Source organism: Cavia porcellus, unplaced genomic scaffold (genome assembly GCF_034190915.1).
Source record: "Cavia porcellus strain 051 isolate PalLab524CR breed Dunkin Hartley unplaced genomic scaffold, mCavPor4.1 scaffold_12, whole genome shotgun sequence".
Classification (NCBI taxonomy): domain Eukaryota; kingdom Metazoa; phylum Chordata; class Mammalia; order Rodentia; family Caviidae; genus Cavia; species Cavia porcellus.
In genome coordinates this window covers 74,498,788-74,524,005 of record NW_026947495.1, presented here as the reverse complement: position 1 = coordinate 74,524,005, position 25,218 = coordinate 74,498,788, and the positions used below count along the sequence as shown (strand labels likewise).

General features: G+C 35.9%; 1 protein-coding gene across 1 annotated transcript in view; it reads left to right on the top strand.

Annotated features, from left to right (window-relative positions):
- The window catches only part of Col5a2 (collagen type V alpha 2 chain), a 134,058-nt gene that overhangs the window by 52,350 nt on the left and 56,490 nt on the right, over positions 1-25,218 (top strand). Inside the window, exons 2-5 of the mRNA XM_003478702.5 lie at positions 15,506-15,730; positions 19,712-19,725; positions 23,702-23,734; positions 24,768-24,800. Coding sequence (XP_003478750.1) covers positions 15,506-15,730; positions 19,712-19,725; positions 23,702-23,734; positions 24,768-24,800 — 305 coding nt within the window. The remainder of the gene's footprint in view (positions 1-15,505; positions 15,731-19,711; positions 19,726-23,701; positions 23,735-24,767; positions 24,801-25,218) is intronic.

The window sequence follows — 25,218 nt, the reverse complement described above, 5'->3', positions numbered from 1 at the left end:
AGCCCTATAGAAATGGTTCCTGACAATATAACATAACGTGTGACAGTGTCATCCTCACTCACTGTACTCCAGAGTCAGACAGCTATAGAGGGAGAGAGGAGAGCCTGAATCCACACTTGGCATGCACACATGCACAGCGAGAAAACCTGGGAGACCCTGAGCAAGTGACAATGGTTTGTTTGATATGATTAATTTTTCAAAGTACTTGATGTGATTTTCAGAACAACTCGGGGAAACATTTTATCCTTATTTTTAGATGAGAAGAAAGTCTACACATCAAGTACCTTTCACTACTAGTGTGAAAATGCATGGTCACACACACACACACTCACACACAAAGTTAGATTACCTCAACTCAGCTTCCATTTCTCCTGCATCAGTTTGTCTCCTAGGGTTTGCTCAGTGACTGGGTTAAGAGTCAAAATATATCTGAAAATCTTACAGGTAGAGTGGCACACCTGCCCTCTCACTCTCCATTCCTCAGTCTCTTCATTTGCCTTGGCAGCCTTCTCCTAAAAATGAAGCCAAGGAAGGCTGCAGGCAACCAGATCTCTATGTCCGAGACACCTCACCTTGCCATTCCTTCCACACTGTCCCTCTCCTTACCATCCAATTGCCCTTGTGTCTCTCTTTTTCTAACAATAGTCAATTACATATGGTTTCTGGATGAATGCTTTCTCAGTTCTCAGCTGACCTAACATTTCCACCAGACAGGGTAGCCTAAGCCCCTACCAAATGCCTTAACAGTGCTGGTATGTGCTCCCTTACCCACCTATATTTAATTATATCAAGACAATTATCAACATGTACTTGAATTGTTTGGTTATTTGTCAGATAATCAAGCAGTTGGGCTACAGCTTCTTGGAGTTAGAATGCTGTCTTTAGTTCAGCGCTAGGATCTAAAGGAGAAATCACGTATGGTAGATGCTCTTTTTACCCTTCATGGTCTTAGCCATCTTCAGGATATTTTGGGGGGATTTACATCCATTTCATCAGTTTGCGACGGCCTTTTCAAACCCCTTATGTAGGACATTAGATTGGCTCTATTTCATTTCCTAGCTATGGTCATGTTCATTATTTGTTATTTGTCTCTTGGTTTGGAAATTATTTTATTTTAATACCAACTATGTAACATACCTGTGATTTGACTTCCATGCTTTAATAAGAAGCAATTTAATTCTCTTGAGTCTTAGGAGCCAAAAAATGGATTTCCTTTTTCTTCTTGAAATTCTGCAGGATATTACACTTGATGTGCTCTAAGTGCTGCAGTATTTCTTGAAACCCACTCTTGGTTAGCAACTTAGAAAAATAAAATTTTATAACTCTCTAATTTTAAGGAAGAAGGACAATTGTAATAAAACAAGATATTAACTATTTTAAGTAGAAATATTAATTTGGTGTTAATCCTGTTTGAAACTCCAAAATATTTTCCAATTACACAAAATAATACTTTCATAAACAATATACATATCTTGGCTTTATTTATTTATTTTTTTTTTTCATTTTTATCGGTACCGGGGATCAAACTCATGACTGTCTGCTTGCAAGGCAGGTGCTTATGCCGCTGAGCTAATTCCCCAGCCCCATATCTTGCCTTTAGATGACATATATTTTTTTACTAACGCTGTATTTCAAATTATTTTACCTCTTAAAGTGCCTAAGGTCAATAGTGGATAAACTAAATTAATTTCCCTATAAATTTAAGCACAGTCTAGATCCTATAAAATTAAATGGCAATTTTCTTATACTTTGGGAAGCTGTAAGTAGTGTACTTTGTAGGTCATCATTCACAGGCTTGCATAAAGTTATGGCTGGGAGAGGGTTATCACTGCATATTTTATATTCCTTTAAGTTCTGGATAAACTTTTCACTTGCTCAGTGTACAGTTTAAGAAATACAAAGCCTAATAGGGATAAACAAATTTGTTTTAATTTTCTGAGATGAGGTAGAGTAGTGATATATCTATATCTGTATCTATATCCTCTGTATCTATATCTATATTGCTCATGCAGTTTGGCATGGATGTGCATAATGATTCTGTCACTTTTTTAGACTTCTTAACGTCCAGAGAAATTACTGATAAATGTAAATTGTGCAATGCTACCTTGAACCCTAGTGTTTTATTTGATAATCCAGTTACAACAAAGGACATTATTCCCTGTGGTTGAATGTTACAGCATTAGAGAGGCGCCTTTTTATAGACATATCTTAAATTTGCATTTTGTCATTTGATTTGGTACATAGTTCTATTGTGAAAAACTTTTTGAGCTCAAGCTAAATTCCATCAACTTTTATACTTGCCTACATACTTGACATTTAGCAAGTAACAAAGTCACGGAAAATAGAGAACTGAATACTATAATTTAAAAAAAAAAGAACAATTCTTTGCTTTAAATTCCCTTCTCCAGTGTTGACTTTTATTGGGATTTTCCCCAATGGCTTTTTCCGCATCACCTGCTAAGTTTATATAAAATAGCGTAACACGTATTGTTTGCTGCGAAAGGAGTCATGTTTATGAAATGGAAACTGAATATTCCTGCGGGAATTTCATTTCCTGTGCCCCATAAACTAATTTGAAAAAAGAACAAAATCATACCCGGCATGCAGCCATTTACTATCCATAATCACTGAAATGCTCGAGGGCTTTTCGTGTCGTGGAGATCGTTTTTTCCCAGCAATATCCTGCAAGGCCTGGGGACCACTGGGGAAATCCCACCGGTTATTAGGGTGTAACCATGGGTGGCGGGACAGGAAATGAAACACGGCTGATGAGCGCGGGGTGCTGAGCGCTGGGAGCTAACTGCAGCAAAGGCATTCACAGTCCTATTAGGTTTCATTTGCTCCCCTTTTATAATAAGTTGGTTTAGAAGAAAACTCATTTGAAACTCCTCTTTTGTGACCTCTAAAATAAACCATAATTTACCTGTTTTTTTAAAATTTATTTTTCTATCAAGTTGATCTAGACTCCTTTTGCTTTTCATGGGCTCCACTAGTCACTTTTCTATTTATTAAAAAATATCTATCTAGACAGTGACTAAAGTTTTATCTTTGCCAAACTCTCTTCTCTTCATTCTCTCTCTAAAGGTTTCCGACAGAATGTAGGCCTTAACAGGGCATTGTGGTTCAAATATGGGCTCTGCTACCAGCTAGCTAGACCACCATCCTAGCTGGCCTGAAGCTTTTGTCAGGGTGGTTTTTGGGATTAAGTAGGATCTTTTTACAAGCACTAAGCACATAAGTGACATCATTATATTCACTGAGTTGCTCTTTAATATGCAGCCTGGCTTTCCTTACAGAAGGCTTAATATTTTTCTAATCACACTTATATATTTCTTAAACTTCATTTCATTCAGTGCTTAGACCATACCCCTCTCCTGTAGCTATCTGTATTCGTTTCCTGCGGCCATTCCATAACACAGTACTGCAAACCAGGTAGCTTAAGACAGAAGAAATGTTTCTTTGGGTCTTCATGTTTCTTCTCATCTGACTTGGGGTAGATCCCCTCAGGCTGGATTACCTCGCCACACCCACTACGCCCTCACTTTTAATTTTGTCTAACACTCTATCTCCCTCATGACTAACCAAATCGCATATTTGGTATTTATTGTCCCGTAGACTTAACTATCTCATCATACCTAGTGCTACAGTCTTGTACGTAGTTATTTCTCCCAACTCCAGCTTAACCTTTTTTCTGGTGGCCTTTGGTTTCATCTGTCTCTCATCTCTCTTTTAATTTTGGCTGTTAGAGTAACATGTTGGACAGCCATTTATGCATTCTTCTATTTGTTAACTTTATTAATTTATTTAGTAAGCATTTATTGGAAGTCTTCTACATATCATGCACTGCTCTATGCTTGTGATATAGAAAGAAATAAAATATTTCTCAGCCTGAAAGAATATACAGTTTACATGTAAATAAATGTGTTTCGGGCACTTTAGTAGGTGTATGGACAAGGTGAGATCAGAACACACAGAAGAGTGCTCCAACTCCAAGTGGCCGTGTCATAGAAACCACTCAAGAGAAAGAAGAATCCTTTCTCTGGGGAACTCCCCTTGGCTCCCCTCCTGGATCTGCCTTTATGCCAAGGTTTTGCTTCTCTCCATGGCGCCCTGTTCCCTGTCTCCTTACCAGGCAAACCTCCATGTCTAACTCTGTATGTTTTCAAAGGCTGCTTACAAACCCATTTTATTCACCCTTCCGGGTGTAGTTTCAGTTTAAAGTGGGCCCATCTTTTCTGATTTCCTACTTATAATTGCTAAAATCTAGTGTTTTATTGAAGCTGTTTGCTGGCTTGCTTAATTGTAGTCATTGTAGAAATAACTAGGTAGAAGAGTTTTGCATCTGGAAGGTTCTTACTTATTTAAATGTATGATTGTACAAACTTCCCTTTTATTTCTATAACTAAAAGCCCTTCTTAAATACCTGTGCATCTTTTGTTTTGTATATTTCTGGAAGACTCTTGGTAAGAACTTGAGTAATTTATAAAAGTGGATATAAATTGATCCTTAGATCAATTTATAAAGTAAGAGAGAACTTCTAGTACAGGTATTTGATGTCAGACTTTGCAGTGTTTGCTAACTTGAAAACCAGCATCCATGCATGGATGAAACTCGGCTTCTTTCAAACTAGACATTGTATCATACAACTGTTTTTTGACTACCTAAAATGTCAAAGCAGTCTAATCCAGAGTTCTGTATCTAAATTTGAAAAATGGCTGTGGAATCAGACTTGGAAAAAACACATTTATAGTTTAACCCAGCTGCCAGAGTTAGTCATTGGCAGTAAATGATCCATCCCGTGTTCCTCTGCATGCTGGCTGGCTTCTGGCTGGCAGGCTGGCTGGCTGGCTCCATCCTTGCTTCCAAACTACCAACCGTCGGACATCGCTTGGTTTAGAAATAGAAATGTCAAGGCACTCTAATCCAGAGTTCTGTATCTAACTGCAGTTTCTCCCGCAAATAAGGAAAGAGATGGTATAGAAAATAAAGCAGGAAGCATGGGTTTGAGGACGCAGTGTCTGAGGAGGTACTGTGTTTATTTAGAGCCATCCTGGCAGTGAGCAGAGGGGAAGAGTCTGTGCCTGTTACCAGCATCCAGCATGGGGTAACAAAACACTGCGGCGTCCAAATAAAGTTTTGGAAGAAATCACCTGGAATTTTAATCCTCATACTTTAAAAATTAGCCTCCAAAACAAGAAGCTAAAGGAAGTAAATAAGGGCACTACAGAATTGTTTGAATGGCAGAACTTATCAGACTTTTCCAACCTCCAGCCCAGGGCACATCCTGGGCTGAGTGGTCCCCTAAGAGCCCCCTGCCGCCACTTTGGGGTTTAAAGACCCAGTTGAAGCAGCCCGTCACTGCACTGGCTGCCTCAGGGACCTGCAAGCACCTTAAAGGTGGGAAGGGACGCGCTGTCTTACCTCTGTATGGCCAGTGCTTTGCAAAGCAATGTAACAGTACTTGATAACAAACAGCATTATTGAAGAGCACGCTTTCGGTTATTTTGATGTTTGATTCATGGGCAAGTACATTTATGTTATGATTCAAAAACAGTCTTATTTATTACCAATGATATTGGAAGACTGAGGCACCTGTGGCAGGCTGAACCCACACAGGTGATGCTGGAACTGTGGTCCTGGTCGACCTGGCTGCAATCTTAGGGGTCCCAGGGTGATAGGGGGCTGGGATTTCTCTCTCTCACTCTGGCTCAGGCTGCCCTGCTGCCCTAAGGCTTGGACTGTGTTCCCCTGCCAAATGGGACACGAAAGGACAGCTAAATAATTCATATGCTCTTAAGACAATTTAATACCATCTGGAATTTTGTATTCTTTACCTTCTCCCCTTATTTTACAAATGTATGTTTTCCCAAAATGCTTGAAAATTATTCTTGCTTTTGATTCTAGAAGATCCTCAGATTGATAGTCTCCTGACTTTGTTATGAAATCTCAAGACAGACGTGGAATTCTCAAAACAGAAAGATTTTTTTTCAGGATAAGGACTATCAGTATAAAAAGGCTCTCAGAGACACACAGGTTAAAGAGGAAATAGAACTGAGCTTATGAACACCAATGTGGATATAAACTTTTTGTAATATGCTACAGAAAAACACCTGTGTGCAAAAGTATTCTTCAGCAAGAAAGTTTCTTGACCTTTTACAACTTTTGTATTTGGAAAGGAAACTGCCTAAAGTTTTTTTCTTATAAGTAGACAAGGACTCGGTAAAATTCTCTAGATAAGTAAATATTGACAGAATAAATTAATGAATGTTTTTATTTTTTTCTGCCAGTTGACTAATTTATCAGGATTCATGTGTGACAGTATTTTGATGCAGGCATATTTGTGATATCCTTGAATATGCCTGTTCCAAAGAGGTGAAGGGTCATCATTTATCTTTCCCCATACATTCAAAAGTACAGTAATAGGGACATATTTTACATTATTAATTTGGCAATCAATAATTACCTAGTAAATGACCCAGTTAATCTTTTTATCCAGGCTAAATTTTATATTTCTCAGTTTGCCAAATGTTTTATAATCTTTTCTGACTTGAACATCTACTAATCACTATGGTAGCATAAAGTGTTTTCTAGCTACTTCGGATAAAACAATTTTCAAAAATTCTACATCCTCTCATGAATATTTTAGGAACATAATTGAATATTCTATTCCTTTATAGCTATTTTCTTTATAGTCACCATAGTTTTAAGAAATCAAAGTATGAATTAAATAAGAATGATCACATTCATGTTTTTAAAAGCATTGAAAGGAAGGACATTAATTATGACTAACTTACAGCCTGCTAAATTATAACATAGATCACTCGTGTTTATATTTCCTGCATGTTAGTTGGTATTCATTTATTTACTTATTAAGAAAAATGGCAACTTTTCAAAAGCATGTGAATTTACAGGTCAAAGTTTTGGATTCTGTTCTTATTTTTCCTATCTGGCCATAGGTTAAGGAAATGCCCCTAATTTAGCGTCTCCTCCCTGAGATACTGCAGTTATGGGAGAAGAACTTGACCATTGATTTTGGTCTCCTTGGCTTCCTTCCTTTGTCTCTCCTTCTTCCCTCTCTTTCTCCTGCCTTTGCTTTGCTTGACTTTTGCTCTCCTAAGAGCAGAGATTGCCCAGGGAATAGCTTTGCTGGGGAAGTTATTCATATAACTTTGCAGCAAAAGCAACCGTTCTCTTTCTCTTATTAAATCCTATTGTGGTATCGGGCTGGCTCTGAGGTTTAGCATACCTGGAATCTTGCTTTTAAGCCTGCTATAAACACACTGGGTCTTATGCAATCATGAATGCGCATTATTATAAAGAATGAACTGAATGAAACTGTTGTAAGATGGGTTTAGGCCCTTAAATGCTGATGCCATTCTCGTTTAGGCTCCATTACCAGCTCTGGATATGACGAGAAGGGAATCCTTGGAAGAAGGATAAAATTCATTTTCGTTTCTGTTCTTCAGTGAAGTTACTGAATTTTTAAGTTATGATACAGATGCAAGTTAAATTTCTATAGATCAGGACAGAATACTATGTATCCGAATAGGTAGAATTAGCAATTCTGCCTTCAGGATGAGGAATGTCACTGTTCCAGGTCCCAGCCCAGTCCCAGAAGTGAGTTCCAGGAGGAATAATGCAGAAAGAAGAAATTCCTTCATTTCCCTCAGAAAGGCCCATCCTTCAGAATATCACAGTAAAATGAATGGGACCCCACTCTTTAGAAGTGATGTTACCACTGACTGTTCTAGATGTGTAGGAATGTCTCACATCAAATGAGTGTACATATTCACTAAAGGACTGTGTATGTACTTCTGAACCAAAGGAAACAACTGAAAAATTAGTTATCACTATTATTCTTGGCTCTGTCATTTTTCTATGTGCTTAATTTTTGTCTTACAGTCCTGGCTACCAAGTTCCTTTCCTATATGTTTCTCTACCCTCCAAGATATTTACTGAGGAGAGAGACAGGGCAGTGGCTCTATAAATGGCAGTCTCACCATCAAGGATACATTTTGTATTCCAAAGGATTTTTACAGACAAACATGTTCATGGTTCTGTGATTCATCTTGTTAGTAGTATTTTAGTTTCATTGGACGTGCAGAAGCTCCTTAATTAGTGAGTCAAAATTACATTCAAAACACAGCTTCCAGCAGTATCAACTGTGCAGTCAACATAGCCTTGAGGAATTTGTGGAAGCTGCTAAGATGCCAGGAAAGGGCGTGTGAGGGCATATAGGACTAGAAGAGCCTTACTGATTTGTTGAAATCCCTATCTGAATTGCATCTGTTTGGCAATCATGATCACTGATGAGCCCTTTCTATATCATTGCTGTATCATAAGGTATCCTGGATTTTCTGAATAATTTTCAACTCTGCCTTTTCACGTGAGGCACTGATACTGCCTGAATCCAGCTGATACGATCATTGATTGGTGGCTGCTGTATTTTAATGTAAATGTTATTTGGCACATGTGTTCTTAAGAACAAATCATTTTCATTGAACTGTTTTGATAGCATGGCATCTAATACTGTGTAATGCTGTGTTCCTCACATAATTTATCTCTTTATACAGAAGTTATGATATTACCAATTTGAAAGGAAAGCAGTTCAGCAGATTTTTGTTCTTTTTTATCTATCTCAAACAAAAACACTTTATTGCAGGATTAGTAGATAAACTAGTCAGAACAACTTAAAATTATTCATGCATTTAGGTAGAGATCTGTGGCATAATACATGCACTGAGGGTTACTACTTAGGCATAAGATTAGAGTTTGCTGTAGAAGTTACTCTTGAGATTTCTACAGATAGAATACAAAGTGATCCACATTCTTCTCTGTGGTGTTTCTGCAGCTGGTCAGGAGTTCAAACCATGTGTTTGGGGGAAATAATTCAAGTTGCATTAACAGCCTGAAAATTCTTTCCAGAGAGCAGATGAGCGTTGCCTGTGTGAGAGATTTAGTTTGAATTTCACATTTTGGTTACAGTCAGTGACCTAATAGCCTTTAGATTTCTCAATGATTCATGGAAGGAAATTGAAGTAACACATAACATGAAAGATTTTTTATTTTTTCCATTTTTTAATTTTAAAAACACTATTACTAATTAACTGAAAATTCATTGATTATGAGATTAAAAAATATTTAATGGCTGTTTTGAAGAAACAACCATCTTTATAGACAGTTTATCAAAAAAATCTTGTTTAAATTGGGTTTTGTACTGGAGTAGTGTGTATAAATTGACTTCTTTATACTTTCTCAGATTTAAAGAAAATATTTAAAAATTATTGAACAGAAAGAAAATAAGATGATTTATTCTCAGTGGAATAGAAATTAAACAGCTTGAATGATCATTGAGTGCTTACTCTTGCTTAGTTGGTACAGTAAAATAGAAGTGGAACACACAGATATTTTGGACAAGTATTCTAAAAAGGGGGGCTTATTAAAGTCAAAAACTTGGAGTAGCCTGGTGGACAGAAGTTGTAAAATCCCACAAACCTTCTCCATGCACACCTGCCACCAACTAAGCCACAGACTTTGCAGCGAGGTGGGAAAAATTATCTTAGCATATGGCAGATTTCCCTGAGGGGCCAAGGGGCGTGGCATGTTCCTAACTTTTAAAACTGGGGATTGGATGATGACACACAAGGGGCATGGCCCCGCTGGCTTTTACTGACAGGGTCTAAGGAAAGAAGCAAATGCTCTGAGAAGTTTCTGCCATGCATTTAAAAGCAGTGTCTGTGGCTTCCTCTAAAGAGACACAGGACTGACTTTTTGTTACCTCCTTTGTCCCATAGGCTGACATGCCGTGAGTACAGCCTTTTGAAGATTTCTGTGGCCAGAGAAACTTTAAATAATGTCAGTCCAGACCTTCACTACCCCAAAGCGTTCCAGATCAGCTGGGCCATGAACACCAATTGCTCTAAAATATAAACTGCTGTATATTAGGACTGTCACCGTTTTCCTTTTTAGACAAACAGAAGTCTGGGTGACAGGGACACAGTGGGGAAGAACCACTGTGTGATCCATTTCCTTTTCACTCAAAATAGGGACCCTAAGTGAACATCCTCTGCAGGAAGATTAGGAAAAGAGGAAAGGGAGCTAGAATGCTAGAATTTAAATGCTAAAATGTATCAAGGAATTAGTTATTTTTTCTTTCATTCACTAATGCATGCATTCATACTACAGATACCTGTGACACTGGGTGTAACAGCTGCTGAGATGACCACTGTTGTGATTCCCAAGGAACTCAGAGTCCAGGAAGGGACAACAGTTTGAACAAACACTCTCTGAATAAGAGACTGAAAATTCTGGCAGCACCTGGGTATTGTGCATTATTCCAGAAAGGGAGAACTTCAGCTAATGGCTAAAGAATACTAAGCAGACTTTCAGGAACTTTTACTATATAGAGTTTTGCTGAATATTTAAGTAAAATCCAGTAATGCAATATGCAAGTAAGGTCATATAACCTAATCAGTCAAAACATTTTAATATGGTCTTTCTTATGCAGTTCACATTTGATTCCATATATGAGGAAATAGAAAGGAAGAACCTGGTCCATAGGTGGCAAACAGCTGCTATAAAATGTTATTTTCTAATTGTCTGTTATAATGAGATTCTACAGATATTATTTGCTCTGCCATCTAGTGATTAAGAATTGAACTTGATGACTACATTTAAAAACATGTAGAAGAAAACACATCTATTAGGCTATATGAGAAACACGACTGAATTGATTTAAAACAAAATGTGGTCGGATGAAATGTGTCTCTTGTCTTTAAAATATCTGCGCCAGGATTTTTGTGGGAATGACTTCACAATGGCTTCAACTTTTGGAGCATTTGGTCAGGGGAAAAGAATCTTGTAACTTAGAAGATAAAAATTTGGGGAAGATACAATGCCATGAAATTATAAAATAGTGATCATATCAGATTTCTACAAGTCCCAAGTTTTAGGAAAGAATCAGCAAAAATTAAAAACTCAAGTAGATGAAATCAGTGAGAGAGGTCCTTTTAAGATTATGTGAAAAATTCGTGTTTTCTAAATACTTTAAGAAATAACACATGTGTTGTGTATGTGCTAAGTTCTGAGCCTTGAATCTAGGCTTTAGATGTCAGCTTGGGTTAAAAATTTTATGATTTGAGTAGAAGAGTCAGGAGGGCATGATTGAACTTCTCAGAATGATATTTGAAAATTCTGGTTACTTTTTAATTTCCCTGTCATTCATAAAATAAGAATGCATGACAACTACAGTGCAAATTTTTTGAACAAATTGGCTACAATCTTGCTTTCTATTTTACTTTTCTTTTCTTCATTTAAGCCAGTGACTGTATAGAAAACAGAAGGAACCGCCAAATCACAGGGTGCCTGCTAACTACCATGTAGCAACACGAGGACTGGAAGACACCCTGTACTTTCCGCCCAGGGTTTCTTTGTAGCTGTCTTTCATTCAGCCACCAGCAGTGAGAGTTCACTGTGATGCGTGTGGATTCTTGCGTGGGCGGAGGGAGGGCAGGTTTTAGCAGTGAATGTGGTTTTTCATCTCCTTGCCATTTAAAAGCATTCCAATGAAATGTCCATATCATTTTAAACTTAATTATGAATTCTCGGGAGAAAGAGATCAGTGAAGAATCAGAGCACAACACTGGCTTCTGCCATTGTCATTTAGAGCAAGTAATCCAGTGACCCAGCTCTGTGCCTCTCGGGGTGTGGTCCCCTTGTGGATTTAGGAAGACACACCCCTTGTCTGTGCTACCCCGGAATGAATGTGCCTTTTATTCCAGCCTTGAAGGGACCACAGAGGAGAAGTAGTCACTGGAGATTTTCTCATACACTTAATGATACTAATGGATAATCTTATTGTGTGCCAGCTTACGTTTATTGGTTTTTCATGTTCTCCTACTTCCCAATGCATGTTTCATCAGTGAGGCAGCATTTGCGTGTGTATAATATACTGCATAAGAATTCACATTTTATTATAATATGAACTCTATTATGCCATAGAAATTATGTTAATTGCAATATTTTATATTATTGAACAATTTCTAGAAATTTGATTATTTATTACATAAATACATCTATGGTAACACTATTTTATATATAACATTGTCTTAATGTGTCAAAGGTAGTATATATTTTATAAACATAGATCTATAGTAGATTATGTATGTCTGTATATCTTTTTCTATATAACTCATCAGATAGGTAGACAGGTCACAATGCTAAGGAGTACTTTAAGAATGAAAGACAGATGCTCACAATATTTTGCAAATTGAGTGCTAGGCAAATTCTCTGTAAATGTGTTTGAATGTTAACCCCCACCCCTCAACCACCATTGCCCTGGGGAGGCAAGTGGTAAAAAAGCTAACCAAACTGAGAACATACCTCATTTTCAGCAATAGTATTTGACATTTGTGAGTTAATACAACATTTTCATTCATAAAAGTTAATGAACAAAGTTATTTCCAATTTGTCACTCAATGTGACTGTTCAGTGGACCCCGAATGTAAACCCATTTTTATACAAATCATATTTTGGGATATACTCATTATGGAACTGCATTGTTTTAAATTGATATTTTTTGATCTAAACATCATTCTGTTTATTCGATGTTCACATTCTTATTGTTTTTTTTTTTTTTTCAAAATGACCTTCCAGGAAAGCACATTAAAACCTGAGTCCTACTTACTCCTTGGTTTTAAGAGCCTTTGTTGGTAAAGCACATATTGTTCTGACTTTCTTTATATTATGTGGTAAAAGTTTCTGTATATTATGTGGCAAAAGCTTTGATGAGGACAAAGCAAGTTAGAAACTTAGCACTCTTCTTATAAAATAGCACACAAACTCTGAGGATGTAATGTGCTCTGAAAGAGACCGTACATTTATCAAATATCTGTGATAAAGGACTGAGCATAAGCAAAGTACGAGGTGTGATCAAAATATACAAAGTATTTCCGTCTTAAAAAATGTTAACGGTAAAAGACACATTGCTATTAATCCCTTTGAAACTACTCTTACCAGCTCCCAACACGCGTGGGAGCGGGCCCATCATTCCCGCCACTCTCTGAAGCGTTGCTGGAGTCCTCTGTAGTAAATATCTCTGTGAGTTTGATAAAAAATATAGTGAGTACCACTGCTGAGCGCCACTCCGGAAAGGCAGGCTTGTAAAAATATTGTCCTGTGTCCTCATCCACCTGCTCACCAGCTGTCATTATGCAACTTCTGGCTCTTCCTAAAAGTCAAAATGAACGTGAGAGGTAAATGTTGTGAACCAATTTAAGACTTTAAGGCCGTCGTGTAGCACAGCTAATGATACTCATGAACGAGAACTGCCAGAAGTGCTTTCAATAGTGGTAAGAAGGATGGGTAACTGCATCTGAAGAGGGAGACGGCATTTTGAGGGGAATTAGTGGCAATGTGTTTTTTACAGTAATCAATTGTAAAAACATTTAAGCATTCACTATAGTTTTCAAACATGCCTTGTATTACACACAATGCAATGAAAAAATGTTATTTTTTAGATATATTAAGATATACTTTATCAATAAAAATAATTGTATATTGTGCATTGTGATCCAAGTAAACTCAGAGAGTTTATCGAGTGGAGAGGATAAAAATAAATAAGTATGCTAACAATTGGGACCAATTTCATGAAGGGGTGATTTTTGTTCCAATTTTGGTACTTTTTTTTATTACTTTGCATATAATATACTCCTAAAAATTAGTGAGTGTCTAAATAAATAAGTTCCTTAAAAAAGTTCTTGAATATATTTCAGATCAGTTCAGAAAGCCTACTCATGTAGGATGATCAGAAAAAAAATTTTGGGAGAGGTGACAACAATTAAGAAAATTAGTCTCAAGCAATGAGATGAATTTGTGCAAGAAATGGAAAGTGTTTAGTTTTCATACAGGAGTCATGAATTTTAAGTAATTGGAAAGCTTCCTATGGATTTAAGAAAGGCTTATATAATTCACTTTATAGAGTACTAGCCCAAAATACTAATATTTGGATACCGATAAAATTTAAAATATTTGATAAAAAATACAGTGAGCGCCACTGGATAAAAATTACCAAGCTAAAGATATACATGTATCCTCTTGTAGTAGTGTAGACTGGTGCAGTTACTGTGGAAATCACTATAGAGATTTCTCAAAAAACTAGAATTAGAGTTCTTATTCAACTCAGTTATTTCCCTTCTCAATTTTTTATTAGAAAAATTAAAAACTTCATACCACAGCAATATATGTGCACCCGTGTTATAGTGGCACAATTTGTAAGAGCTATATCTTGAAAACAACCCAAATGCCCATCAACTGAGGAATGGATAAAAAGGATGTGGCCTTTTTATACAACAGAATACTACTTAGCTTTAAAGAAGGATAAATTGAGACATTTCTCAGTAAATGTATCCAACCATACTCATAAGTAAAACACACCAGACTTATATGTAAATATCATATTGTCTTCCTTACGTGAGAGAGTGAAAGAGTAAATAAAGTTCAAAATGTATAATAGATATTGGAGAATGGGAAGAAGTTGTTCAAAAGCAGAGAGGAACTATGTTGGGGGAAAGAGAAAAGCAAAGAAAGGAACAAGAGGAAAAAATAACCAAGATAGTTTACCAGTTTCGAGTTTCTCTTCATTTATTGAAAAAGAAGGTTTGCACTAATATCATTTGGAGAGTTTTTATGCCTGTATCTTATAATCTGAGTAACTACTTTGAAAACAAACAACATATAATGTATTAATTATTGTTATTGTCCTCTTATTTTGTTTTGAAATTGTTTTATTTTTTCCATAAAATTAAAAAGAGATAAATGCATATTGCTGATATTCATGTATGAATAGAACCGTTACTACATATGTACATGTGTATGTGTTTCTTTACAATCTGCCGTAAGCTTTTATCCAATTACACAAACATATCTGGAAGATATTACATAATAACATGTTATTCCATGCTGTTTATAATTTTCCTTAATTAATTTTAGTTCCAAGACAATTATCTATGTGAGTTTTTCTGTATTGTCTCCACTTAGTACCCACCTATAGTTTAGGATGGGTAATGAAAAATCTAGAAAGTGCATACACTTTTTTAATTTTAGGTTTAAAAGAATTTTAATCAACTTTACTTTTGAAGTTTTTTCTTTCAATACACTGGCCCAATTTCCTGATGTATAATTTACTAATCTAAACTTTCTAGCCAGTTGAAAGTCATGTAAGGTCCTTTGGACACTATTTTTATGAACCATGTTCCCTTCTGTAATATTCTGAGTCTTCCCTTTATTTTTATCCCTCTTTGCTGGTCTTCTCATATTTGACCCTTTTCTATTACTTCGTATGCAAGTGCCATGTGGAATGAGCTTGCCTTGTTTTGTCTGACTGGTGGGCTACTTAGCCCAGAGTTATGTGGAACCCACAAACTGACTCATCATCTTAAATTCCTACCAAATTCTTTCCAAATTGCAGAATTTCAGAGCTCTAACCTCTGTTTCTCTCTCATTTTAGATGAGTACACTGAAGAAATAGCCTGCACGCAGAATGGCCACGTGTACTTAAACAGGGACATTTGGAAACCCAGTGAATGCCAGATCTGTGTCTGCGACAATGGAGCCATTCTCTGTGACAAGATCCAATGTCAGGAAGTGCTGAGCTGTGCTGACCCTGTGACTCCTCCTGGAGAGTGCTGTCCTGTCTGTCCGCAAACCCCTGGAAGTGGAAACACCAATTTTGGTAAGAATGCCTCGGGTCGGCAGAGGATTGGACCAATGAAACATTGGTATCATTGCAATGTTTTTTTTTTTTTTTTAAATTTGCTCCTCACAACTGAAGAGGAAAGTTAATTAAATTATTCAGTGGTCTTTGGGATTAGTGATTTTTCACACTTCAACATTACCTATCATAGAAGCAAGCAATAGTTTCTTATCTTCTTAAATACTAGAGGAATATTTTTTGCTGAATTTTGAGTGGCTTGTATCTAATTTGAAAATTCCTAGTGCCTTTAAAATGGCTTTTTGTTATTATTTTCCTGATAAGTACTGCAGTATATTTTAAAATTTTATATGAAGTTATTTAATGCCCAAAAGGAGATGTAGAAAATGAATTTATCTTTCCTGGTACTTACTTTACCCGTGGAAATAGAATAATCATTTCTAACATAATTTACTGGCATTGGCCGTAAATACAGTATGCTTTTTATGCTTTGTAAGATAAGGCCATGGAATGGATTTCCAGAAGGAAAGAAGGCTAAAATTACTGGTTTTTAAAACATTTTTAAACAAAAATATCTGTTTAGAAGATATTATATAATTGAATATGAATAGCTGCGTTAAGGAAGCTTGCACATAAGGAAAACAAGCTCATGTTTATGCACTTTAATAAACTAGGAAACACTGATGTTAGGCTTTTAGGTTATTTCTGTAAGTAGTCTTAAATGAAGACTTCCATGCGTCACTGTCAAGGCAAAGTTAAGGCTTTATTATTTTCCACAAAATTTCACTATTTCACTGCAATGACAAAAAATATAAAATAGTGACTTTTTGTGCTCCTCAGGATCATTCAACACTAACAGTGTGCCTTGAGTAAACAACTAAACTCATTTTTCATTTATGTGGTCATAGGAAGAAATAAAAATGAGGCATATAAAGGCTAACTAAAGCAGAAACAAACTTCAGGGAAGCCAGGAATGAAGTAAAATTTAATCTCTGGGGCTCAGCTCACCAGAAGTTATAAGGGTGGTGGCTAATATCAGAAAACACAGTAAAATATATAACTTCTTACAGATAGCTGGGCTAGAAAAGCGCGACAAGAATGAACGAGGATGTGGCAATAGCTTTATGTAAATAAACACTAAGAAGCAAAAGGTAATTGGCTTCAGTTGAACCTGTGAGATAAAGATCACACTCACAAATACCTTACCATTGACCAAATAAAAATCTTGGCCAATTATTCTATTATGGACTCAATAAAGCTTAATAACATAACTTCCTCAAGGAAAGACGGCCATTAAACAGGAAGAAATGAGGAGCGGTCTACAAAGGAATAAAAAAGTACTGAAATCACAGAGAAATTAAGATGAAAGAAGAAGGAAAATAAGTTGAGATAATACTAAACAAAACACAGTAAGGGGAGCAAGATAAACATGAGCAAAATGAAAAACTAATATTAAAGAATTAGGAGGAACATATATGTAAAAGATAAGGTGAGCATAGCTCTGAACAAGAGTACCCTAAAAAATTAATGCAGTGGTGCCCAAAAAACAATCATATAATACAAGAAAATCATTGAACAGCATTGATTGTGCCTGACAAATGAGAAAAAGAAATGAGACTTAGTAACCATAAAAAAGAAGAGAAACTACCATTTGCAGAAAATATACTTGTGTGTTTATAAGTCCAAATGAGATTTAGTTTTTAATACCAGGAAATAAGGGAGTTTATTCAGGCAGTATAGTAAAAAATTAACCATCAGAAATGAATAGGTTTACTATGTATGAATAACTTTTATTGCGGTGTAAATAGAGAGAATAAAAACACCTGATTTGTAATGGCAATAGATACCTAATGATAAAATTAATACAAAATATATTATATGTCTTTAGAAAACTTTAACATACCACTAGTTCAAGCAAAAACAAAATATATGTTCTTGGTAAGGAATGTTAAATATTATAACCACCTAAATTTTCTATAAGTTCATTACTGATTTTAACATATGAATAACTAATTTCTTTTAAAATTTGACACATAAAAAACTGTCATAGAATAAACAAGATAAAACTGCGAATCAACCCCTTAGAAAGAACAATAGGAAATGGGTGACTAATCCTAGCATAAAAATGTGTACTGAGGCTGGGGCTATCGCTCAGTAGTAGAGCCTGAGCCTAGTATGTCTGAGGCTCTGGGTTCAGTTCTCAATGTGTTGAAACAAATAAGCAAACCAACCAACCTGAAAAAGACTCATGTGTTTAAAAAATGTGGTCTACATACATGGACAAAGCTCAGTGGAACACAGCAGCTGGAAGTAGACCCAGATACCATCTGCTGACCAGGTTGAGTGTGAAAAGCGTGGCAGTGTAGCAGTGTATGAAAGAATAACTGCCCAAGTCAGTAATTCATCTGGCACTGAGACTGAGTAATCGTGCATCCTAAAGCAGGGGAAACTCCAAACAAATCAGTGGCTTAATGCACTGAAAATTATAATGACTTCACAGACAACAGAGCAGAGTTTCTTTTAACAGTCTGAAAATACGTTTTCTTGGACTAGGTTGTAGAGTGTGGCTAGGAAAGAAGGCTCAATTCTGATTCAGATTCTCAGCCATGAAGTAATGAACAATGTGCAATGTGCAAAACTAAGCAAAGTGAACCCGTTCACAGTTCAATTCACGAATGGCAAACATACTTTACCTATAAAGAGATCCTAGATAGAAGTAAACTGCCAGGGACAAAACTTAAAAATAGGTCCGGAACATAACTAATAAACTAAAAAGGAAGTGCAAATGTAGTTCTGCAATATGACAGCCATCACATTTTCTCATAATAATTTGCAAATTGAAATGATCCTGAGCTATCGTGTTCCACATATCAGATGACCAAAATTTAAGTGGTTGCTAGCACACACATCACTGAGCACTGCCTGTGCAGAGAGTTGCACACTGACTGTGGGAGTGGGAAGTCATATCACCCCAACAGAAGAGACATTGGTAAGATATGAACTATATATAAACATGCATACCCTTGGCTGGGGATTCAGCTCAGTGGCACAAGTGTCTGCCTGGCAAGCTTGAGGTTGTGAGTCGTATTCTTAGTATGGTAAAACAAAACAAAACAAAAAAAACTACACCCTTTGACTCAAAAGGGTACTTGGGAATATATTTTCATGTGGTCACATGTATAAACATCATTCATTTTGGCATTATTTGCAATAGCTGGTGTGATTCGCCTTTCTAGCTTGCCCATGAAAATTCTAAATTGTACCAACTTTCCTGGCATATAAAGCAACAGCTTTTTTTCATCATTCAAGCTGTCCTGTTTGGGTAATAAACTATACCCTCATTAATAGAAAAAGCTTAGAAATATCTCAAGTGTCCAGGGTAAAGGGCACATTAGTGAAAAAGGCTGTGTAGTTTCATACAATGGAATCAAACAATCGAAACAAAAAAATATTTTATAAAAAAATAAGAAACATATGCAGCGATAAGACATATGAAAGACAATATGAAAAAAAGCAGACAAAGGATCTACATTGTTATGTGTTTGTATAGAGAAAAACCTTGAGAACAGTACAAGAAATCAGCATAGTGACGGCTAGTGTGTGCACGGAGGGACGAGACAGAAACAGAGAAGTTTTCCACTAGTATGTGTGTACTTTTAATACACTTCTACATTTGAACTTTATGATTGACTAGCCTAACTCATTAAAAGTATTAAAAACAGCCGTAGATAACATTGTCATAACTTTCATACTTGATTTTATAATTTACCTTGAATGCTGTACAAATGTTTTGAAGAATATTAACATCAAATCATAATTTTTGAAAATTAGACATTACTTCGCCATTTATGGAAATATTGATCCAAAACAATTCTTGAGTTCTTCCTAATCTTTTTATGTTGGTTGCTTAGTAAGAAACCTATTATTGAGATAAAATATTTAGTCTGTTTGTAGTAGTAGTTTCTCCATAAAATAACATATTTATTCTTTTCTTTTTCATAGGTAGAGGAAGAAAGGTAAGTTTTGCTTCTCACAGTTTCTGCTTCATAAGCAGAATTCTTTCTAATACTGTCCACACAATGTTCTGAAAGCCTTTATAAAGTTCAAAGTACCATGCAAATGAGTTATAAAAGATAAGTAAGTGCTTTCCAGAGATGTACTTAGCGAGTGCAGAGACCTCTATTCTGTTTCCTCTGTGGTCAGCTTTTGGTCCTGTATCTGCTTCTGCCACAAAGTTGCCAACTCTCTAGGGTCCGAGACTATTTCTTATTAGTCCTGGTATTTATCACTGCACTAAATATATACTGTACACATGTTAGAAATTCAGTATACATCTGATAAAAGGAAGGAAGGAAGGAAGAAAAAGAAAGAAAGAAGGAAGAAAGAAAGAAAGAAAAAAGAAACAAAGAAGACAGAGAGAGAGAACAGGAAGAAGGGAGGAAGAATATTTGCCCTACTTTGGCTTGAGGTCCCTTTCTCATTGATTAAGAAGTAAAGATTTAAAAAAATTGAAAACTTTACAAAGCACACTGCTAAGCATCCTCTCCTGTCCTTCCTTAAGGGAGCTTAAAATCCAGTCCTGGAGAGGAGCTGTGAGCTGCTGAGGGCAGGGATGGGGGTGTGGCTGTGACGCCCTGACCTAGGTGGACACAACTGATTCTGCTAAGTGGAGAGAGCTCATTTTCCCTTATCTACACTCTCAGTTTTCTGGATATCTTAAAAATTATATCATTTCCTGCTTTGATTTTATTTCAAGCAACCAGGTATCCACAGAGTAGACGGTGGGCAGTAACTCCAATTTTCATGGAGCTATAAGTAATTAAGTAGCTAATTTAAATTTTCTTTACTTTTGCACATAATGGGACTTCAGTAAAGTGATTTTATCACAGAATCACATAAAGCAATGCTACACTTTCATATCAAATGGACAAGGTAGTTCTTGACCAGTTTAACTCTTTTTGGTTCTGAGAGCCATAACCATATCTTTTAGAATAAAAGCAAGTACAGCCATTGAGAGTTGAATATCTATCAAGAAAGATGAACAGCAAATATTAATTCACATTTAATGAGAACATTGAAACTAGGGTAGATTGAGATAGATTAGGATAGTTTTTAAACAAATTAGGTAGATGAAAGGCAGATGGTTTAGTGGACAGATGCAGTTATGAAAGAGGATAAAAGTATAAATGTATCTACAGTGAGAACTTCCCTCTTAAGTAATCAATTTTGTTCAGTTAGTAATCGCCCAACTTTCTAAGAGCACTGATGGTCTGCATCACTCACTGCCTTTCTCTAAGTACTGGGAAGCGCACTCAAAGCAGCTGTAGTTGGGGGCTACTACCTATTTAATTTGTTTTCTTTATTATCATACATTTATCATCAGAAACAGAAACGCAGTGTTCTACAGATTCATTTTACCCTTGGTTTGTAGCCACATTAATTTTTACTTTTAGTTCATCCATTTATCATGTGAATCCAAAAATTTTTTATTGAGTCTTTTAAAAAAATCTTTAGATGAGCAGGCGATAGAGCAAAGTATACCCTACCGCTTCCATGGCCACGGAACCCTGTGACACGGACTCCTAAGTCAGTGCGGTCACTCTCATCTGGAGTCTGAGTATGCACACTTTATATCTCAGGAAACGTGAAAATTAAATTCTGCAAAACTTTGGACAAATTATCATCTTACATATATTACCTTATTCAAACCCCATTTTAATAAAAACATCTCCATCTGTGATGCAGGTCCAAAAGAATTATTATATGGTGTCGGGAGACTTGCTACCAGAAATTGATAATTGCACATAGGCTCTTATCAATGTCATGGAAATATGGATTGCTTATATAACATATGAAAAGCCTGTGATTTAATTAAAAATCCTATCAGAGAATTCCATTTGCTGAAATACAAAGAGCAAAATATTCATTTTGTTTGCAGGGTTCTTGAAATAGAAATTTCACCAGTGTTCTGAGCAGGCTGGCCTATTTACTTCACAGCAGTTCAAATAATTTTACTTCTTTTTATATGTTTTTCTGTTATCCAAGAAGGAGTAATTTTCTCAGCATCATCCTCAAAATCCCCTTTGTTCATTGCACACAAATTTGTATAAATTCTAAGAAATTGTAATTCTGTCAGTATTTTTAAAAAACTTCCATTATAGCTTTTACATGGTTAATATGCATTATTTTAATATTTGGAAGTGTGGAAACAGTCTAAAAGTAAGTATATGTGAAAATAAGCCTTTTTTGGAAAAAAAAAAAAGAAACCTTGAAAGGCTACATCTTTTGATCGCTCCCTCCTCTAGCCTCTGTGCAAGTTGTTAAGAAATTCTCATGTGATGCGCTTCTGTCTTGAGTGGACTCTTGCAGAATTCCTCCTGCTTCTGCAGGGAAATTTCCCTCTTCTGAGTTGTGTTTATTTCTCATTTCCAGATAGCATTTACCTCAGCATCATAATCAGCAAGTAAAATAGAGTTAGTGTTAATTCTTCCATTGACTCCATCCTTAAGAGTATCAGGATTATAGAATAAATTTTAAAATTTACTTTAAAAGACTTGTCATGTGCGACATCCTATTGGGAAGATGTGATCAGGTGGTATCTTTCAGGAATACAATTTGGTGATCTTGATCAAAAACCTTAAAAGTATGTATGATTTTTAACTCACAAATTTAGCTTTGGAAACATGATCCTAATAGCTCTGATATTGATCAGAGCCGCACAAATATGTAGAAATAAGGATGTTCATTGCAATGGTTTTATAAAATGCAAAAATGAGCCCCAAGCCTCAGAACAAAGTAATGAAGCATTGATCACATAAACAGGGTGCACATACATATGGAGAGCTAAGAACACCAGAATGCTGGTCATGCTGAGTTCCTGCGTGCTGAGGAGGTGCTGAGTTTTTCTGTATGTTTCCTCTACTTCCAAAGTTCCCTATTACAAACATATATCATTCAATAATCATATGAAAGAATAATATATGGGAAAAGGGATTTAATGAACTAGAACTCATTCCTTTCTTTTTTTAGATTTTGGATATAATCGAATTCACATTCACTTCCCCCAACTGTCTAAGAAAAGGAATTATTTTGTAATATACTATTGGAAATTCATAAAATCCAGAAAAACTTATTAAAAGGTTCTATGTACCATACTGTGAACAGAAAGTGATCTATGATACAGTGAAGGGCCTGAGAACAAAATCTGTCAGAAAACAAATCCTAAAATGAAGAATAAAAATTAATACATGACAAAATAGAACATAAATGCATAAATTATAATTATAATTCATTTAACACTATTTAACCTACATATCAGACATCATGCATGAGTATCACACTTGATAGCTTCCTGTGTTTTCTAGTTGCCTACTCAGTGGACATTTTTTCAGCATTTTTCTCAGATACTGAAAATTATTTAACTCAAACTATTAGACCTTTCCTTTTCCTTTTTATAAAATATAGACACATCCCTTGCTTTAAGTATTTTTTCATGAGGTACATAAGAAGGAACAATTAGCTCAGAAATAGCATCTATAACTGGGAACTACCATCAGCTGCAAAAATACCCTGGAACAGCATAAAATTCATTATATGTGTGTATTGCTATATTGCTATGTGTGTGTGAAATTCAAATCTATAACCATTTTTAAATTTCTCCTTTGTTTTTTATACATCAGAGTAGCTTTTTTAGTGCCGTCTTTTCTTTACATCTTTAGATCATAACTAATTCTTGGTCTAGTAAAACTTTCGACATGATCCACTAAAAACTGAAGCGGAATGGTCCGTGTTCCCCATTAGAGCAGTTGTGACCTTCTGGTGAGCAGTGACTTTTCCATGAATAGTATCCGATTAAATGTCTCAACTTTCTTAGGCATGTTTTGTACTCCTTAGCGTCTCCCATTTATTTACATGGCACAGAAGAGGGTGACAGGTTCCTATCTACGAAGCCAGTGTGTTTTACTACTTGAACATTATTTCTTTATTTCACAGGGACAAAAAGGAGAACCAGGATTAGTGCCTGTTGTAAGTATATGTGTATACATTGTTTTCAAATATAACAGTAGTTAGTTGCCTGTTACTACTTCCTGTCAAACAGGAAATTATTTTTATAACAAGCTTTCAGTATAACAAAGGCAAGTTACAGTAGATTAATATTTCAAAGCAACATTTAATGTTTTGTATCCTGAACTTTTATAACCCCATGACTAAAGGTAAAAACATCATAATTTACAAAGTTGACATGAGGATATACATGATAGTTTGTACAACAATTTCGGGTTTCACACTTTTGGAAATGTATCATGCCTTAGGTGTCCTTGTAATTCTATGCTTACCTGAATTCTTAAGGTTTCTTTAGACTTTTATATGGTCAAATGGTGTGTTACTAAGCAGGATGAAAGATCTCCAACCACCATTCTCCTAGGTTTGAAAAAAGTTATCAGGCTATCAAAGACCCATTAATTTATTTCATGTTAATTTATTTGGCTGCATTAAAATTTTTGCTTTGCTTTTAAATCTTTCACAAAGATTACAAAAAAAAAAAAAAAAAAAACCCAAACCAAACAAACAAAAAAAAGCTGAGGCAGTCACGTCATTTCTTTCATTTGAAACTTTATGCTGTTTACTGTTTACTAGCTGCTCACTGGTTTACAAACATTTATGTGTCCACAGTTATGAGAGGAGGTCATTACATAATTACCATCCCATTTTACACTTTGGTTTCTATTTAGGCAAACGTAAGTGCAGGGTAAATTATCAGTCCACAGTCCCGTGACTGGTATGGAGCGTGAACAGGACTTGAAGTCAGAAGCCTCAGCTTGCTTAGGTGTTAGACAGGATACCAGTTCTGCACCCCATGCTGGAGTTCAAATTAGACACCTTAACTCATAAGGCAGGAGGAAATACCGTTGACTGCGAGTGTTTACTAGTTAAAAAATTTAGTAGTGCTTTGGCTGTTATTTGACTATTTGGCTGTTATTTGGCTCTACTTGACTATTGACTTTTCTGAAGCTCTGTAGAAACTTTTCCTTTACAGATTATCTTCTTTCTTATGTAGGTAACAGGCATTCGCGGTCGTCCAGGACCAGCGGTAGGTATCAAATCTGTGTTTTTCGGGGTTTTAAAATTCTTTACAGATGTGCAATCCAGGAGAAGACAGCATGACGTGAATAAAATGCTTGGTTTCTACCAGGTATTTTACCTTGAGCCCTATGTGGGCATAGGCATCGCTTTGTGGACACGGAGGACACAGAAGGGGTCATTCCATTCTGAGAAACCTTTATTTCTTCCCATGTATTAGTGTTGCCATTGGTCGTAGGAAAGACAAAACAGTCCATTGTTACAGCATCAACTTTAGATTGACCTTGCTCATTGAAATAAGGGCAATATTGCCTGTCATTTGTCTATCATTGAGTGGACCATTTTATCTACTTAATATTTTGCAGTAGAATTGGAGAAATTATACATCAGAATTGTAGATTTCTCATTTTGCATAAAAGACATTTTTA